The sequence below is a fragment of the Chiloscyllium plagiosum genome, unplaced genomic scaffold (assembly GCF_037043375.1).
Source record: "Chiloscyllium plagiosum isolate Xiang-an unplaced genomic scaffold, Cpla_swu_hap1 HiC_scaffold_49, whole genome shotgun sequence".
NCBI lineage: Eukaryota > Metazoa > Chordata > Chondrichthyes > Orectolobiformes > Hemiscylliidae > Chiloscyllium > Chiloscyllium plagiosum.
The window spans coordinates 4262103-4282915 of NW_028270187.1; the positions used below are offsets into that span (position 1 = coordinate 4262103).

Here is a 20813-nt window from a genome sequence, read left to right on the forward strand (position 1 = left end):
GTTTGACAGGGTTCCCCATTGGAAATTGGTTAGCAAGATTAGATCACATGGAATACAGGGAGAACCAACCATTTGGATACAGAACTTGTTCGAAGGTAGAAGACAGAGGGTGGTGGTGGTGGTGGGATGCTTTTCAGATTGGAGGCCTGTGACAAGTGATCACTGCATGGTCCACTGCTTTTCATCATTTATATAAACGATTTTAGTTAAAAAATGACAGAACACCAGGTTATAGTCCAACAGGTTTATTTGGACATACAAACTTTCGGGGTGCTGCCCCTCCTTCAGGTGTCTATGTTCTGAAAGCTTGTGCTTCCAAAGAAATCGGTTGGACTATAACCGATTTTGTGTGATTTTTAACTTTGCACATCCCAGTCCAACACCTGCACCTCCACAATATTATGAATGATTTGGTTGTGAAGTTGCATGTATTGTTAGTAAGTTTGCAGATTACACAAAAATTGGAGGTGTAGTGTCCAGCAAAGAAGGCTACCTCAGAATACAACAGGTTCTTGATCAGATGGGCCATTGGACCCAGGAGTGGCATATTGAGTTCAATTTTAATCAGTATGAGCTGCTGCAATTTGGAAAGGCATATCAGGGCAGGACTTACACACTTAATAGTAAGGTCCTGTGGAGTGGTGCTGAACAAACAGACCTTGGAATGCAGGTTCACTGTTCCTTGAAAGTGGAGTTATAGTTAGATAGGATAGCAAAGAAGGCATTTGATATTTTCTCTTTACTGTTCAGAGCTTTGATTATGTGACTTTGGAGAATATGTTGTGAGTGTACAGAACATCGTTTATGCCATTTTTGGAATATTAGGTGCAATTCTGGTCTATCTCCTATAGAAAGGATGTTGTGAAACTTGAAACGGCTATTCAAGATAGTTTTTGGTCAAACGAAAAGGCCTACAATTTGGGAAGAAATTTAGCAAAAGACGTGAAGGCTGCAAACATCCAAATTCAGCAAATGACAGCGAAAAGGGATTTGATTAACAAAGAGCAAATGAAGAAAACCGTAACTTTGTGGAAGCCATTAAAGAAAAAGAAAATGTTGAAGCACTAATAAATGTGTAAAGAGAGAAATAGGTTGGTAAAGAGGACCATATGTCACTTACAACATAAAAGAGGGGAGTTCAAAATTTGGAACAAAAACATCTTCAAAAATCGCTAACATACTGTTGTTTTCTGTTCAGAGATGTTCACATAACTAACACAGTAGTAATGTTGGGAGTTTAGTGAGAGGGAAAAACTGAACCAAATCAGTATTATTTGGGAAATGATGTTGGGATAGTGGATAGGATTGAAGGTTGTGAAACACCAGGTCTTGATCATCTACATCCCAGAGTATTTAATGTAGTGGACTGAGTAATAGTGGATGCAGTGGTGGTCATGTTCCAAGATTCCATAAACTCTGCAGTAATTTACTCAGATTGGGGGTGAGCTAGTGTAAGCAATCCAAAGGAAAAGGCAGGTCGGCATAAAATTGGGAACTATAGACCAGTCAGCCTGCAGGGAAATATCAAATGAAAGCTTCAATTGCGAAGCATTTGACAAAACAGTATTCAGGATCTGCTGGAGTCAGCATGAACATGAAGGGCCTGTTCCAGTGCACACTGTTCTGTCTTCTAAGGTTGACAAACCGACTGGCCATCTTTGAGGGTGTAAACAGTAGAGCTGATGAGAGTGTAACAGTTACTGAGGAAAAGAACTGCAACTAACTCCCTGGACACCGCAGCAAAGGCTGAAAGGAAGAGAAATTCTATCCTTCCACACTTTCTGGCGTGTGACTATGTGAATGTGAATATTGTGTCAGAGAGACTGGAGGCAAACGGCGGACGGTTAGTCTGACGTAACTGTGTTTGTGTGTCCGCTAACATTATGATATTTCCAAGTCTCTCTTATGTAACTCAAAAATATTTACAATTCAAATTATCTCCCTGCTTCCCTTCTAAACCCCAAAGGTCGATTTGAAGGCAATATATTTGTTAGTTTCAAGATTTCGGTCTAAAAGTAGCGACAATGTCACCGTTCAGCTCAGAGAGCGCCATCAGTGCAGCAGCAAAGTGCGTTTAACTCGACAACGGAGCCGTCATTTCGAGTGAAAACTTTTCAGCCGTAAAGCTTCCCGTGTCAGGGTGAGGAGCGATCGAGCCTGGCTCTCTGGAGATGCGGAATTTCAGAGGAATCGGAGAGTTTAGGCCGTTAGAGAAACACAGAAAGGCAGCAGGAGCAGGGAGCTGACGGCGGGTTGTCCCTGCGCCGTCCGCTCGCTGCCTTGAAGTTGCTCAGTGCCGCCCCCAGCAGCTTCATTGCTGACCCAGTTCAGACTGTCCCAGAGAGAGATTCAGCGCAGAGTTCTCAACATGAGCGACAGTGCAGCCGCCGAAACGGCTCCTCCAGCCGCCGCTCCCACCAAAGCCAAGGCTCCCAAGAAGAAGGCGGCGGCTCCCAGGAAAAAAACACCCGGTCCTGGGTTGGGAGAGCTGATTCTGAAGGTTGTTGGGGATATCAAGGATCGCAAAGGGGCGTCTCTGTCCGCTGTAAAGAAGGGGCTGGAGAGAAGCGGGATCGATGTGGGAAAGCGAAACGCACAGATCAAGATGAGTATCAGGAGGTGCCTGGCGAACGGCTCCCTTGTTCTGGTCAAGGGCCATGGCGTCTCCGGCTCCTTCAAACTCCCTAAGAATCCAGTCAAGGCAAAAGCGGGAAAGAAGGCGGGAACATCAGCGGCCGCCAAGAAACCGGCCGTGAAGAAATCACCGGCCAAGAAGGTGACAGCGAAGAAATCCCAGGCCAAGAAAGCGACAGTCAAGAAATCCCCAGCCAAGAAAGCGATAGCCAAGAAATCCCCAGCCAAGAAAGCGAGCGGTAAGAAGCCGGCACCGCCAAAGAAAGCGGTGAGCAAAGCAGCGCCAAAGAAACGGACTCCCGTGAAGAAGGTGAAAAAGGCTAAGGGCCCTAAAGCCCCCAAACCCCTCAGCAAACCGACTAAAGGCAAGGCCAAGCCCAAAGCGAAAGTGACCAAGACAGCAGCAAAGAAATGAACCAGTCGATGTAACATATAACCATCTGAACCCAAAGGCTCTTATCAGAGCCACCCACATCTCTCAGGTAAAAGCTGAGCCCGGATCCAATGTTCCTTGTCCCGGCGCCGCGCGCAGACCTACCTCAGTTATTAATCGATCTGAATAAATCAAATAAACACTCATGCCATGGTTTACGAGAGCGCAACCTGTTGAATGCGGAAGGGATCAAATAGGGACGGTCGGGTTTATTGATCTCCATCTGGTTATTTCACTTCGCGACTTATAACCCTACCGAGTCACGAATATGACATATCGTAGTATTTGTATTTCACTGACCCGTTCAGGAATTTTGTTCAGTTTTGATTCTGGGACGCTGCGCATGTTTTCATGGCGCGTTCCTTCCATCTACCTGCAACAGACAATTCAGGCAGCAATTCCACATTGGCTTCAGCCTAATTACAATCTGAGGATAATAAAAAAAACACAGCTAAAGTAAGATTCTGTCCTTTTATCGGTGTACACTGCATTTACTTTTAAGATTTTTAAATTGGCGGGTTGTTTAGATTGATTCACGGCCGGTACAAGTTCGGCTGTTCAGTTGGTCTGGGCTATTCTAAACCCCGCCTTTCCTCCTGCCTGTTACAGACAGATCAGGCAATGATCCCACCTCCTCTCTCCGCTGACAGCTAACTGGGTTTTAAATAATAATAATTACGATAAAATATTAAATTTTAACTTAGTTGCAGACGGATGTTTGCGTTTGAATGTTTAATTTAATCTCAGTGTTTGTCAGAGTGAATTCGGCGGGAATTTTTAAACTGACCAACTGTCATTTCACGTTCCCCAATCAGTCTCCAACAATTCTTTTCCGTACCTTCCGGAGCTGTTTCTCTGTGTTGAGGGCTGTATCCAATTCCAGCTCTCGGGCGGGCTCTCCATTCCCTTAAACAGGCAGCACCGCAGTAGCGTCAGCATTGACAGCAGTGGCATGTGTGTGTTGTAGATATTTGAAGAGAATGGCAGTCTTGAGAGGAGCGTATCAGCAAAGTGAGGCAGAGACTGGGCAGATGGAAGCTACGGTCGCTCTCCATCGCGGGAAAAAACCTAGTCATCAGGTGTGAGGCACTGTCATTGCTATTTTACGTGGCACAGGTCTGGCCTATTCCCAGAACCTGTGACCCTGCTGTCACCCGGGCCATCTTCCAGTTTATATGGGAGGTCAAAGATGGACCAGGTCCGAAGGGACTCGCTGTACAAAGATCTGGGCAATGGGGGAAAAATACACCCAATGCCACCCTCACCCTGATGACCACCTTTGTGTGTGGCTGCATCAAGCTGTGCGTGGATCCCCGGTACGCAAACACCAAGTGTCACTACGTACTGAGGTTCTACATGTCCCCGGTGTTGCGAAGGATGGGCCTGGCCTCGCTGCTGCGGAACGCTCCAAGTAGTTGGACCGTTCCGTATCATCTGTCCTTCGGAGAAGTTTATGAAGAAAAACACCTTTGACCACAAGTCCATCAGGAAGTGGTCAACACATAGTGTCCTCGAGACCCTTCAGGAAAAGGAGAGGGCGGATCCTATCGAGAGGTTCCCTGAGCAGACTGTCAAAGCCATTTGGCAGAATGCCTCATCGCCAGAACTTTCCAACAAGCACCAAGACGTGGCTTAGCTGATAGTGAGAAGGGCTTTGCCTGTGAGATCCTTTATGCACGCCCGGACTCTCAGCACGTTGACCTCGAAGCAGCTGCGGGGGGACGAGACTGTCACACACCTCCTTCTGGAATGTGTCTATGCAGAAGAAGTCTGGAGAGGAATGCAGTGGTGTTTGTCGAGGTTTGTCCCGAGCAGCGCCGTGACGCGGGACTCCGTGCTCTACGGCCTGTTCCCCGGGACGCACACCGAGACGAACATCAACTGTGCCTGGAGGATCATCAACTCGGTGAAGGACACTCTCTGGGTGGTCCGAAACCTGTTGATCTTTCAGCTGAAGGAGTTGACCCCGACTGAGTGTTGCAGACTGGCACATTCCAAGGTCCAGGACTACGTGTTGAGGGACGCGCTGAAGCTGAGGCAGCTGCCGCCAATGCACGGTGGGGAAAGAACTGTCATGTGAACACAACAGAAACTGACAGGCGTAGATTGATAGCTGCTCTCACCAATTCACCCTGCAGAAACTGAAAGGGAGAGCATGATACTTAAACACACCCCTCACACTCCCCACACACACTTTACAAACACTGGCACGTAGTCTGATAAATGCATTTGCACCTTTATAAACTAGACATTGACAGATACAGATTCATAGCTATATCTTGAGATACACAGAGCAGAATATAACAGGGACAGATTGTTCAATCACACTCAAATGCACATGGCAGGACATTTCAGAGGAAGACTCATAACTGCATTTTCATTCACAAAGCAGAAACTGACAGGAACAGATTGATAACACTGTTTCAAATGACTTAAATTAACATGTACAGTTTGATAATGACACTCTCATACTCACAGGAGACACTGACAGGTAGAGATTGATAATAAAATAAGTTAGTGTTACATTTGAGGTCTAGTGACCCTTCCTCAGAACTGACTGTGTGCATTCTCCTAGCTGCCATGTGGTCTTCTCTATTCTGGGGAAACTGAGCGTAGATCGAGTGTCCACTTTCTGTCCAGAAAACAAGGCCCTGAGCTTCCACTTGCCTGCCACTTCAACACGCCACCCAGTTCCCTGATGAACATCTCTGCCTCAGGCTTGCTGCAGTGCTCCAGCTAAAACTCAGTGCAAGATTAGATTAGATTAGATTAGTACTGGCTGGAAGAACAGTACCTCATTTTCTGCTTGGGAATACAACAGCCTTCTGGACCCAATATTGAGTTCTACAACTAGGGCTAGAGCTTTCCCATGTCATTACCCAGAACCTCTCACACCAGGCCTTGTTATCACAAGGTCTGCTATTATACACCAACAGTCACTAACAGTCCCTGTTAATAGTGATTCACCTTCCTCGTCTGACCGTGATCTTTGTATTCTATATCCATCTACCATTTACTATTGACCCTTCAACATACCCTACCTTCTGTAGAAAAACTAATCACTTCCTGGCTACCATCAATTCTCAGGAAGGGTTCCTGGACTGGAAATGTTAATTCTGATTTCTGTCCATAGATTCTGTCAGACCTGCTGAGCCTTTCCAGCAACTTGATTTTGCTTCTGATTTCCAGCATCCGCATTCTTTTGCTTTTCATTTAGAGATTAATAACTAAATTTTCATATTCACAGAGCAGAAACTACCAGAAAATTGCTAACTACATTCACATGTTTACAAAAGAAAATTTGTCAGACAAACATTGATAAATACACTCACATTTACATTAAAGAACCTAACTGGGAAGGATCCTTAACTAAACTTAACTAAAACCTTCACAAACCTGACAGAGACTGTTAAACACTAAAATCTCCCATTCACATAGCAGAAAGTGGCAGGCTTAGACTGACAATTACCCAAACCCATTCACCAAGCAGATATCCTCAGGAGGCTAAGGAAATTCATCATGTCTATAAAGACGCATGCAAGTTTTTATAGATGCACCACCTTTCTGGATGCGTCACAGTGTGGTATGGCTACTGTTCTGCCCAAAACCACAAGAAACTACAGTGAGTTGTGAGCACAGCCCAGCCCATCACTGAAAGCAGTCTTCCATCCAAAAGGCTCTCTTTACACTTGCCCCTGTCTCAGGAAAGCAGTCAATATAATCAAAGACTCATCTGACACCGGTTCTACGCTCCTCCACTGTGGTCTATCAGGTAGAAAATACAGAAGCTTGAATACACCATCCAACAGATTCAAGAACTGATCCTCTGCTGTTATTAGACTTTTGAATGCATCTCTCAAATTTTAATGTTAATTTCTCTCTCTGCACCTTTGCTGCAGCTTTAACACTTCATTCCAGATGCTGTTTTATTACCCTAATGCAGTTTGTATGATATGATCTGCCTGTAAGGCACTTAAAACAATACTTTTCATTGTATCTCTGTACATGTGAGAATAATAAATCAGATCAAATCAAGTGAATAACTATACTCTCATGTTGCAGAATCTGAGAAGTACAGGTTGATAGCTACAGTCACACAACCTGACAGGAAATGAATAAATACATTCAAACCCTGACATTACAGCACCTGACAAGAAGGATTGATAATTAAACTCTTATTCACAAAGCAGAAACTGATAGTGACAGATGAAAGCTCAGCTCACACATTCACATAGCATAAACTGGCAGGAATTGACAATTATACAGACATATTCACCAAGCAGAAACTGACAATAATAGATTGATAACTATATTTATGTATTCACACAAGAGTTTGAAAAGTGCAGATTGACAATTACAGTCTCACTTTGACAAAGAAGAAATTGACAGGTAGACAATGATAACTATACTAGTCACATATTGACAGGGACAGATTGGTATTGACTCTTTCAAATTGACGTGGTAGAAACAGATTGACAATGACACTCTGGTGTCAAATAGCAAAACCTGACAGGTACTGTTTGATAATAGCACTGAGAAATTGATTATAGCTAAAACTGACAGGTGGAGATCAATGTCTACATTCACACAGAAGATACTGACAGGTACAAATTGATGACAGCATTTAATATTCATACAGCAGAAACTGGCAGGGAAATACTGAGAATGACACACCCGTTCTCAAAGCTGAAACTGACAGGTTCAGGTTGATAACTACACTGTCAGATACACAGCAGAAACTGTTAGGGAAAGATTGTTAAGTAAATTCACACATTCACAACGGCAGAAACTGACAGGTATATATTGAGAACTAAACTCACATCCCCATCAGTGAAGCACACAGGGACTGATCCTATTTATTTAAAATGTATTTATCAATCAATCAATCACTCAGTCTCTGCCAGTTTCTACTATGTGGATATGAGTTCAGTTATCAATCTATACCTGTCAGTTTATGCTATGTGAATGTAGTTATCAATCTGTCCCTGTCACTCTCTAATTGGACATTGCAGAGAGTGACGGGGAGAGACTGATAACTATATTAACTCTCACATTTGCACGGCCTATACTGACAGGTACAGGTTGACAGCCGTACTCCCACATTCACCTCGCAGGAACTGACAGGTATGGATTGATTAGGAAACTCTCAGATCCTGATACAAACTTGTATTGGGTAGCCCCATTGTGGAGCTGTAGAGGTGTTGGTTAGTAGCTGGAGAGGTGTTGGTTAGTAGCTGGTTCTCAGTGAATTGGTATAGATTTCTTTTGTTACAATCACCAGACAAAGAGCAACTCGGGCCAAAAATGGAGTCAGAACTGTAGTTCTGTTTGAAATGCTGGTTTGAAAGAAACACAGCCTCATAATTTTAAAATGAATATTACATTAAGTGAATTTGACAGTATCAAACCTTTCAATGTTGATTTACAGGAGATGTCTCTTCTCTCTTCCTCCAGACAATTACATGAAGGAGCAAGACACGGTACGAAACCAAGTGTGATCAGATCCTTCTAACAAACAGTAGGTGTGTTATCATTGTCAGACTGAAAAACATACTTTCCACAGTCACAGAACAGTTGAATTAGACACACATGGAACTCAATTTCTAGAGAGAAGTTTTCACAAGGATAGTCAAATACCACCAAGCAATTTTTTTTTTAATCCTTCTCCATTCTCAATTCACATCATCCCATTTCCAATAAATGTATCATTCACAGCCATTGAGTCATCGAGATGTACAGCACTGAAGCAGACTCTTTGGTCCACTCATCCATGCCAACCAGATGTCAGAAACTAATCTAGTCCCATTTGCCAGCACTTGACCCATATCCATTTGAACCCTTCCTATTCATGTCCCCATCCAGATGCCTTTTAAATGTTGTAATTGTACCAGCCTCCTCCACTTCCTCTGGCAGCTCATTCCTTACTCGTACCATCTTATGCGTGAAAAGGTTGCTGCTTAGGTCCATTTTAAATTTTTCCCCGTTTACCTTAAACCTACGCCTCTAATTTTGTACTCCCCCCACCTCAGGGAAGAGACATTGTCCCTCATGATTTTATAAACCTCTGTGGTCAACCCTAGCCTGTTCAGCCTCTCTCTATAGCTCAAATCCTCCAACCCTGACAAATTCCTTGTAAATCTTTTCTGAACCCTTCAACATTTCACAATATCCTTCCAATACGAAGGAGACCAGTATTGCATGCACTATTCCAAAACTGGCCTCACCAATGACCTGCACAGCCACAACATGACCTCCTAACTCCTATACTCGATGCACTGACCAATGAAGAAAACGTACCAAACGCCTTCTTCACTATCCTACCTACCTGCGACCCCCCTTTCAAGGAGCTATGAATCTGCAATCCAAGGTCTCTTTGTTCAGCAACAATCCCCACGATCTTACCATTAAGTCCTGTCCTGATTTGCCTTTCCAGAATGTAGCACCTCAGATTTATCTGAAAACTCCATCTGCCACTCCTCAGCCCATTGGCCCATGTGATCAAGACCCTGTTGTACTTTGAAGGAACCTTCTTTGCTGTCCAATTTTGGTGTCATCTGCAAACTTATTAACTATACCTGCTGTGTTCAAATCCAAATTATTCACATAAATGATGAAAAGCAGTGGATCCAACACTGATACTGGTGGCACACCACTGGTCACAGGCCTCCAGTCTGAAAAGCATCTCTCCTCCACCACCACTCCCGTCTTCTACCATTGAGCAAGTTCTGCATCCAATTGGCTACCTTACCTGTATTCCATGAGATCTAACCTTGCTAACCAATCTCCCATGAAGAACCTTGTTGAACGCCTTACTGAAGGCCATATAGATCACATCCACCACTCTGACCTCATCAATCTTCTTTGTTACTTCTTCAAAGCAACTCATTCAAGTTCATGACACGTTTTCCCACGCACAAAACCATGCTGGCTATCCCTAATCAGTCCTTGCCTTACCAAATGCATGTCAATCCTGTCTCTCAGGATTCCCTCCAACATCTTGCCCACCACCAATATTAGACTCACTGGTCGACAGTTTCCTGGCTTTTCCTTACCACCTTTCTTAAATAATGGCACCACATTAATAATTTTCCAGTCATCCAGCACCTCACTGCGACTATCAATGATAAAAAATCTCAGCAAGGTGCCCAACAATCACTTCCCCACCTTCCCACAGAGTTCAAGGGTGCACCTGATCAGGTCTTGGGGATTTATCCACTTTTATGCATTTCAAGACATCCAGCACTTTCTCCTCTGTAATATGGACATTTTTCAAGATATCACTATCTATTTTCTCACATTCTATTATCTTCCATGTCCTCCTTCATAGTGAACACTGATGCAAAATACTCATTTAGTATCTTCCCCATCTCCCACGGCTCCACGCATCAGGTGCCTTGCTGATCTTTGAGTGGCTCTATTCTCTTCCTAGTTACTGTTTTGTCCTTAATCTATTTCTAAAAACTCTTTGCATTCTCCTTACTTCGACTTGCCAAAGATATCTCACGTCCCCTTTTTGTCCTTGGGATTTCGCTCAAGGACACTCCTTCTACCTTTATACTCTAAGGATTCACTCAACTTCTCCTGACTATACCTGACATATGCTTCATTTTTTCTAAACCAAAACCTCAATTTCTCTCGTCATCCAGCATTCCCTACACCTACCAGTCTTTCCTTTCACCCAAACGGGAATATACTAACTCTGGACTCTTGTTATCGCATTTTGAAGGCTTCCCATTTTCCAGCCTTCACTTTACCTGCAACATCTGCCCCCAATCGGCTTTTGAAATTTCTTGCCTAATGCTGTCAAATTAGCCTTCCTCCAATTTAGAACTTCAGCTTTAAGACCCGGTCTATCCTTTTCCATCACTATTTAAAAACAAACAGATTTATGGTTGCTGGCTCCAAACTGCTTCCCCCACTGACACCTCAGTCACCTGCCCTGCCTTAATTCCCAGCAGTAGGTCAAATTTTGCACCTTCTCTAGCAGGAACATCCACATACTAAATCAGAAACTTTCCTTGTACACACTTAATAAATTCCTCTCCTTCTAAACCCTTAATACTACGACAGTCCCTGTCTACATTTGGAATGTTAAAATCCTCTTCCATATCCACCGTATTATTCTTAGAGAACTGAAATCTCCTTACAAATTTGTTTCTGAATTTCTTGATGACTATCAGGGAGTCTATAATACAATCCCAATAACATGACCATCCCTTTCTTATTTCTCAGTACCATCCAAATAACCTCCTGGATATATTCCCAGGAACATCGTCCCTAAGTACAGTAGTAATGCTATCCCTTATCAAAACTGCCACTCCCCTCCTCTCTTGCCCCCACTTTCTAAGCTTCCTGTAGCATTTGTGTCCTGGAACGTGAAGCTCCTTCTCTTGGAACATTTACATGTTAACTAAGAAATTTTCTTTGAATTTTAAAAGTCTCTTCTCGATCCAAGCCTTTAACACAAATGGTACTTCCAGACAATGTTTGTAAAAACCTACTATTACAGCCTTTATATTCTTACATATATCTGAAATCTGTGTATATTTGTTCCTCAGTTTCCTTCTGACTGTTGGGGGGCCTATAGTACAGTCTCATCATGGTGATTATCCCTTTCTTATTTTCACTGGATGATCTTTTTCAGAAATATTTTCTCTAGTTAGAGCAGCAATGTTTTCCTTAATCAAAAACACCACTCTGCCTTCTCTTTTACCTGTCTTTCTATCCTTTCTATATCCCCCTCATACTTCTCGAATCTATTGAATACTGATGCAGAGTTATCCTCAATTGCTGTTTTTCTGACAAGTCCTTCATCCTGGGGTCATTCTTGTAAATGTACTCTGGGCTCCCTCCAACACAAGCACATCCTTCTTGAGATAGTGGGCCCAAAGCTGCTCACAATATTCCAAATGCAGTCTGACCAGCGCTGATAGAGCCTCAGCAGTACATCACTGCTCTTGTATTGTAGCCTCCTTGAAATAAATGTTAAAATGGCATTTGCCTTCCAAACTGCCAACTGAACCTGCCAGTTAACCTGAGGAGAATTCCTGAACAAGGACTCCCAAAGTCTCTTGCCTTTGAGATTTCTAAAGCCTTTCCCTGTTCAGATAATTATCAACATCTTTATTCCTTCTACCAGAGTGCATAACCTCACAATTTCCCATATTGTATTCCATCTGTCACTTCTTCGTCCACTCTTGCAGCCTGTCTAAATCCTTCTACACCCTCCGCACCTCCTCAGCACTACCTGCCCCTCCACCGACATCTATCCCATGTGCAATGCCCTCAGTTCCTTTGTCCAGATCATTAAGGCATAACATGAATAATTGTGGTCACAAACTGACCCCTGTGGAAGTCCATGAGCCACCAGCTGCCATTCTGTAAAAGACCATTTTATCCCAATTCTCTACCTTCTGCCAGGCAGCCAATTCTCTGCCTTTACCTTATTTAGCAGCCTGCTGTGTGGTACCTTATCAAAGGCCGCCTGGAAATGCAAATTGATTACACCCACTGGCTCTGTGTGTTGTCTAACTTGCTTGTTACTTCCTCAAAGAATTCAAACAGATTTGTCAGGGAAGACCTATCCTTAGCAAAGCTGTGCAGACTCTGCCCTATTTTACCATGCACTTTCAAGGACTCTGCAGCCTCATTCTAAACAAGGGATTCTCAAACCTTAGGAATGACTACGTTCTAGCTACGTAGCCTATAGTTTCCTGCCTCTGCTTCCCTCCTTTCTTAAACACATGTTGCATTAGCCATTTTCCAGTCATCTGGGACCCTGCCTGACTCCAGTGCTTTCTGAAAGATCATCACCAATGCCTCTCCAATCTACTCCGCTGTCTCCTTCAGTTATCTGGAGTGTAGTCCATCCGGTCTTGATTTATCCACCTTCAGCTTCTCAGCACCTTCCCCTGACCAATGGCCAATGCACTCACTTCTGTCTCCACGTCTCCTTTGAAGTTCTAGACTGTTGCTGGTGTCTTCCACTGTTAAAAACTGATGGAAAGTACCTCTTCAGATCCTCTGCCATGCCGTGGTTCCCCATTACTACTTTTCCAGCATTGTTTTCAAGCTGTCCAATGTCTACACTTGTCTCTCCGTAACCAGTTAGATATCCAAAAGGGCGTGCAGCCCTCTTTTACATTAGTAACTCGCTCTCTCTCATATTTCACCTCTTATCCGCCCTCATCTTTTATTTGCTGTTTTTTAAAGACTTCCCAATATTCTGGCTTCCAGTAATCTTTACCACACTATGTGCTGCTTCTGTTGCCTTTATGCTCTCTCTGACTTCTCATATCAAACAGGGTTGTCTCATCCTCCCCTTAGTATGTTTCTTCTTCCTTGGGATGAATTTCTGCAATGTCTCCTGAATTAACCCAGAAACTCCTGCCATCGTTGCTCCACGATCTTCGCTGGTCGGCTATTCCTTCCAATCAACTCTGGCCAGCTCTCCCCACATGTCTTTGTAGTTACCTTTACTCAATTGTAATCCCTTACATCTGATTCAATCTTCTCCCCCTCAAGCTGCAGGGTGAACTTTATTATGTTATAGCCACTGCCTCCGAGGAGTTCTTTCACTTTGAGCTCCCTAATCAAGTCTCCCTCGTTACTCATCACTAAATCCAGAATTACTTGTTGCTGAGTGGGCTCTACCACAAACTGATCCAAACAAATCTCTCAGATAATTCCACGTTTTCTTGAGAACCTGTTTTTCCCAGCTCACCTACATATTGAAGTCCCCCATGATTATTGCAACAGTTCCTTACATGCTTTTATAATCTCCTGATTTATTTTCTCCCCCACACCGTGACAGTGGCTAATGGCTTGTACACACGTTCCATCGGCATCTTTTTCCCTTTGTGGTTCCTGATCTCTACCCTCACAGGTTCTACACCTTTTGACTCTATTTCGCTTCTTGCTGTCAATTTAATTTTATTTCTTGCAAACAAGGCAACCCCTCTGACTCTGCCCATTGCCTTTTTGATAGCTTGGATAATTAGTGAACAGCCCTGAACCCCCTGCAGCCTTTTCTCTGATACAACATTGTGAATGCCAAGTTTACTCTGGCGTACCAGCTGATTTACCTTGTTCTGTAGACCATGTGTATTTAGTTACAAGTCGCTCAGCCCTGCGTTAATTGTCCCTCTTCTCATAGGTGTCCCCTTACCTGCTGTGCTTGAAGTTAGATTCCTGATCCTTTCTGTACTTTCTGTCCTATTTTTTTGTTGTGGAAACTTTTAGCTGTGCTGAGCACTTCCCCATTTTGACTTTTCCATAATTTTGCACGCAGCTGAAAAACAGCCCCCATATTTTAATTTAAAGTTCAATATATAGGTCCTGGTTATACCATTCTCCATGACTCTGGCCTCAGCATCATTCACGTGTAGCCTGTCCCATCAGAAGAGTTTCATCCTTCCCCAGTACTGTCTCCAATGTCCAGTGAATTCAAACCTCCTGTTTATCCTAGACCAATCGTTCAACCCCACACATCTTACTGTTATAATCTTGCTGATTTATGACTCAAATAGAAATCCAGAGATTTTTTAATTCTGTTTTTTAAATTTATCCCTGAGCTGCACATATTCCTTCAGTAGAACTTCTTCCCTCGTTCTGTCTATATCGACAACTGGATTGTTCCTCTGCAGCGTGAAGCCAGGCACCAGGCAGGCAAATCTGCCTTCGGGACTCTTTCTCCTTCCTCTTGAATGGCTCCCTCTCCCACAGTGCTGTGGTCAGTTTGCTCATCCTCCCTACAAACCTCACACACTCATCCACACAGGGAGCAAGAATCTCAAACCTGTTTGATAAGCTGAAGGGCTGAGGCTCATTTAGCACTACCCTCTGGTTTCCTCTATTTGCATCACTCATCGTCACACCCTTTTGTCCCTGACCACTGATTGATTTGAGGTAGTTAATCTAAGGGGTGTGATTGCCTCCTGAAATAGAGCATCTCAGTAACTCTTGCCCCTCCCTGATGTGTGGCAGTGTTCGGAGATCAGACTTCAGCTCAACAATCTGAGCTGGATTCCCTCAACCAACACTTGTTATGGTTGTATTCGCTATGAACCACAATGGGGTCCACCTGCTCTGACATAATGCAATCATGACACTTCGCCTGGTCTGGCCCCTCCATTTCAATGACTTGGTGCTTAATTTGATTTTTAAACATTTCATACTGAAAGAACATCCACTGTTGTTGGGGAGATTAATTGACCATGCTCAAGAAGCCAAAATTAAGTAAGTGCAGATATCTTGAAAGATTGTGTGGCTGGCAGAGATTACAGATGGTTACAGATGGGAATGATCAGTATCATAGAAGGATTTGAAAAGAAGGACAATAAATTTGTTAAAATCTTGCTTTTCCTCAATTTGTGACCTCTCCAGGTCAGTGAGCTCAGGGTGAGGAGAACAAAACTCTGAGTGAGCGCACGGGCAGCGGGGTGTTGGATGAGCTGAAGATTACAGGGAGGTTGAAAGTGGGAGGTGGATCAGGAGTGTGTTAGGGTCATTCAGTCTCGAGATGACAAACGACTGGATAAGATTTTCAGCACCTGGAACTGAGACTCTGTTGGAGTCAGGCCACATTACTGAAATGGAAATAGAACGTCACGGTGAGAAAGTGAGAAAGCTGAAAGGTGGTCTCCAAGTGTGATGTTCTCTTAATGTTGGGAAGAGCCGGGTCCAGATAGTTACCTGAGGGGGTGATACAGTTGGACTTAGGAAGTCTGTAACAGGGACTGAGGCCTGCAGCTTTCAGAGAACAAAGGATCAGGAGTAGGCCTTTCAGCTGTTCCACTATTGAATGAACTCATGGCTGCTGTGTGTAGTTCAGCCTTTGGCCCATATCCCGGAATACCTTTGTTGAACAAAAGTTGATCTGTCTCAGACTGAAAACTAACACCTTTTCCACCCTTTTCATATCAAAGTCATTACACACATCTCTCTCGAACAGGTGGAACTGAGAAATAAGAAAGGGATGATCACCTTATTGGGATTGTATTATAGACACCCCTCCCCAATAGTCAGAGGGAAATCAAGAAACAAACTTGTCAGGAGATCTCATCTATCTGTAAGATTAGCAGGGTAGTTATGGTAGGGGATTTTAACTTTCCAAACATCGACTAGGACTGCCATAGTGTTAAGGGTTTAGATGGAGAGGAATTCCTTAAGTGTGTACAAGAAAATTTTCTGATTCAGTATGTGGATGTACCTACTAGAGAAGGTGCAAAACTTGGGAAATAAGGCAGGGCAGGTGACTGAGGTGTCAGTGGGGGAGCACTTTGGGGCCAGCGACCATAATTCTATTCATTTTAGAATAGTGATGGAAAAGGATAGACCAGATCTAAAAGTTGAAGTTCTAAATTGCAGAAAGGCCAATTTTGACACTATTAGGCAAGAACTTTCAAAAGCTGATTGGAGGCAGATGTTCACAGGTAAAGGGATGGCTGAAAAATGGGAAGCCTTCAGAAATGAGATAACAAAATCCAGAGAAAGTATATTCCTGTCAGGGTGAAAGGGAAGACTGGTAGGTATAGGGAATACTGTATGACTAAAGAAATTGAGGGTTTGGTTAAGAAAAAGAAGGAAGCATATGTCAGGTACAGACAGGATAGATCGAGTGAATCCTTAGAAGAGCATAAAGAAAGTAGGAGTATACTTAAGAGGGAAATCAGGAGGACAAAACACGGACATGAGGAAGAATTAAGGAGAATCCAAAGAGGTTTTACAAATATATTAAGGACAAAAGGGTAACTAGAGAGAGAATAGGGCCCCACAAAGATCAGCAAGGCGGCCGTTGTGTGGAGCCACAGAAAATGGGGGAGATACTAAATGAATAATTTTGCATCAGTATTTACTGTGGAAAAGGATATGGAAGATATAGACTGTAGGGCAATGTATGGTGACATCTTGCAAAATGTCCAGATTACAGAGGAAGTGCTGGATGTCTTGAAACGGTTAAAGGTGGATAAATCCCCAGGACCTGATCAGGTATACCCGAGAACTCTGAGAAGCTAGAGAAGTGATTGCTGGGCCTCTTGCTGAGATGTTTGTATCATCAATAGTCACAGGGGAGGTGCCGGAAGACTGGAGGTTGGCAAAGGTGGTGCCACTGTTTAAGAAGGGCAGTAAAGACAAGCCAGGGAACTAGAGACCGGTGAGCCTGACCTCGGTGGTGGGCAAGTTGTTGGAGGGAATCCTGAGGGACAGGATGTATATGTATTTGGAAAGGCAAGGACTGATTCGGGATAGTCAACATGGCTTTGTGCGTGGGAAATCATGTCTCACAAACTTGATTGAGTTTTTTGAAGAAGTAACAAAGAAGATTGATGAGGGCAGAGCAGTAGATGTGATCCATATGGACTTCAGTAAGGCGTTTGATAAGGTTCCCCATGGGAGACTGATTAGCAAGCTTAGATCTCATGGAATACAGGGAGAACTAGCCATTTGTATACAGAACTGGCTCAAAGGTAAGTCAGAGCGTGGTGGTGGAGGGTTGTTTTTCAGACTGGAGGGTTATTTTTCAGACTGGAGGCCTGTGACCAGTGGAGTGCCACAAGGATCGGTGCTGGGCCCTCTACGTTTTGTCATTTACATAAATGATTTGGATGCGAGCATAAGAGGTACAGTTAGTAAGTTTGCAGATGACATCAAAATTGGAGGTGTAGTGGACAGCGAAGAGGGTTACCTCAGATTACAACAGGATCTGGACCAGATGGGCTGAGAAGTGGCAGATGGAGTTTAATTCAGATTAATGCGAGGTGCTGTATTTAGAGAAAGCAAATCTTACAAGGACTTATATACTTAATGGTAAGGTCCTAGGGAGTGTTGCTGAACAAAGAGACCTTGGAGTGCAGGTTCATAGCTCCTTGAAAGTGGAGTCGCAGATAGATAGGATAGTGAAGAAGGTGTTTGGTATGCTTTCCTTTATTGGTCAGAGTATTGAGTACAGGAGTTGGGAGGTCATGTTGCGGCTGTTCAGGACATTGGTTAGGCTACTGTTGGAATATTGCATGCAATTCTGGTCTCCTTCCTATCGGAAAGATTGAAAATTGAAAGGGTTCAGAAAAGATTTACAAGGATGTTGCCAGGTTTGGAGGATTTGAGCTGCAGGGAGAGGCTGAACAGGCTGGGGCTGTTTTCCCTGGAGCGTCAGAAGCTGAGGGGTGACCTTATACAGGCTTACAAAATTATGAGGGGCATGGATAGGATAAACAGACAAAGTCTTTTCCCTGGGGTCGGGGAGTCCAGAAATAGAGATTTAGGGTGAGAGGGGAAAGATATAAAAGAGACCTAAGGGGCAACGTTTTCACGCAGAGGGTGGTACGTGTATGGAAAGAGCTGCCAGAGGATGTGATGGAGGCTGGTACAATTGCAACATTTAAGAGGCATTTGGACGGTATATGAATAGGAAGAGTTTGGAGGGATATGGGCTGGGCGCTGGCAGGTGGGACTAGATTGGGTTGGGATATCTGGTCGGCATGGACGGGTTGGACCAAAGGGTCTGTTTCCATGCTGGACATCTCTATGACTCTGCTCCCAAGTTCTTGATTAAATTGGAAGTAATTTCTATTCATCCAGCACTGCATGTTGGGATGCTGTGTGAGTTGGAGGGATCTCCAAGAGAGTGCTGGTCATATATACATGCTCCCCGGTCCTTCGTGGTGGTGGAAGTGGCTGGTTTGGGAGGTTATGGTCAAGATATGGTTGATAAAACCCCTCTCATTCTCATCATCCTCCTTCCAGCACTGTGGAATATAATGTGGGAAAATATATGCATTTTGGCAGGAAGACAAGGAGAGATGAATATTATTTAATGAGGGAAAACCTCTGCAGAAAGCTGCAGCATGGAATTGTGGGTCCTTCTGCTTGAAAGATGAAAAACTAGCATCCAGGTTCAGTGGGTGTTCGGGAAGGGAAATAGTCAGTTGGCTTTTATTTAAAGGGAATGGGAAGAAAAATTGAAGTTTTGCTAAAACTGTATAAGACACGAGTCAGATCCCATTTGGAATCCTGTAAATAGTTTTTGTCCTTTTGTTTTGGGAAAGGCAGTCCATAGAATTTTCAGGAGATTGATCCCGGATATGGGAGGAATTTCTCAGGAGATGAGTTTGAGCAGACTGCTTCTGTACTCATTGAAGTTCAGAAGAATGAGTCAAGACCTTATGGAAAGATTCGGAGGAGCTTGACATTGTAGATTCAGGGAGATTGTTACGACTTATTTGAAAGTTGAGGACATAATCTCAGAGTAAGGAATCACCTAGTAAAAACAGATGTGGAGGAATTCCTTCTCTTCGGGTACTGAATACTGCAGTGCCCTGTAAAGGCTGTGCTGCTCAGTGTGTCCAAGGCTGAGATAAATAGATTTTCAATTAGTAAGGAATTCACGGGTGGGGGCATAAGGCAGGAAAATAGAGCTGAAGATTATGGGATCAGCTCTGATCTCACTGAATGGTGACAGCAGACTTGCTGGGTTGAGTTGCATCTGATGGTTTTAAACATTATCTTTTTCTGGGTTCTCAATTGATTTGCCTTTTGTTTTCAATGAATTTCACAGGGTATGGAAAGAAGATTATTTGCAATGAGGAGACTTAAAACGAGGCATCACTTCCCAATCTGCCGAGTCATCTGAATATCATTGGGTTTTGCAGGAAAAAAGCACCGTTCACAGTGGGAGAGAAACCATACGTGTGTTGTATATGTGGACAAGTCTTCAGCAGATCATCTGCCCTGTCACAATATAAATACAGCCACACTGGGGAAAGGCCATTCATCTGTTCCAAGGGTGGGAAAGGATTCACTCAATCATCCACCCTGCTGAAACCCCAGCAAGTTCACACAGAGGACAGACCTTTGAAATGCTCACAATGTGGGAGGTGCTTTAAAAACTCTGGGGCACTGATATCCCAACAACATCCTCACTGTGATGAGAGATCCTTCATGTGCTCTCACTGTGGGTGTGGGTTCAAGCCCTCATCCAACCTCATTAAACACCCTCGGATCCACACGAGGGAGAGACCATTCACCTGCTCACACTACGGGAAAGGATTTTCTCATAAAACACCAGCGATCTCTCGCAAGTTAGAGGCTGTTCTGCTGCACTGACTGTGGGAAGAGATTCATTGTGAAATCCAAGCTGCTGAAACACCAGCGTATTAATGAGAAATTACAGTACCTGGTTTTTACCGTGAACATCTCCCTGCTTCATACTCCCACCTGATGTGGAGCCATGTCAAAGAACTTAATTATTTTTGTAGTTGATAACTGAATGATATCCACTGGGGCAGGTTTCTGCTGAAGTTAATGAACTCCAGTTCAGTTAAAGGGATGACTATTCGGGATGACTGAAATAAATGCACTTTGTATTAAACACATTGTAACAAACCTATTTCTAAGTGCTCATTGAAGTGATCTCCCTCTGACTGTATTGTGGAAGAATCACTCACTCAATGTTTTATTAAAAATTACCAGGAGACACAGAAAATCCTTCACGAAATTAAACTTTAATCTTGCAAAATCAAAGTTGTGGGAGCCAGCGAAATGTCTTCCCTGTCTCCCCACAGGCACTTTGTTCTCCTGCAATTTATACAGTTGTTCGTCCTGAGCTTATTGGATAACATTAGCATAACCAATCATGCTATCTTGCTTTATCTTTCTAAAGTAATCACCATCTGCCACACTGGTTCCCTCCATCACACTTAACCTATCACATTACAACATCAATGTCAGCATTGGTTACAGGTGTTTA

General features: G+C 43.6%; 1 protein-coding gene across 7 annotated transcripts; it reads left to right on the forward strand.

Annotated features, from left to right (window-relative positions):
- The first annotated feature begins 2331 nt into the window (after positions 1 to 2331).
- On the forward strand, positions 2332 to 20453 carry LOC122544528 (histone H1-like). Of its 7 annotated transcripts, none has more exons than XM_043683839.2 (3): positions 2332 to 3116; positions 8496 to 8589; positions 19623 to 20453. In XM_043683839.2, exon 1 carries the CDS (start codon positions 2369 to 2371, stop codon positions 3047 to 3049), a length of 681 nt encoding a protein of 226 aa, XP_043539774.2. In that variant the 5' UTR covers positions 2332 to 2368; the 3' UTR covers positions 3050 to 3116; positions 8496 to 8589; positions 19623 to 20453. The 7 variants fall into 7 exon arrangements, with proteins under 7 accessions (XP_043539774.2, XP_087840790.1, XP_087840791.1 ...); XM_087984664.1 differs by having other exon boundaries at positions 8496 to 8585; XM_087984665.1 differs by having other exon boundaries at positions 8496 to 8547.
- The last annotated feature ends 360 nt before the right edge of the window (positions 20454 to 20813 follow it).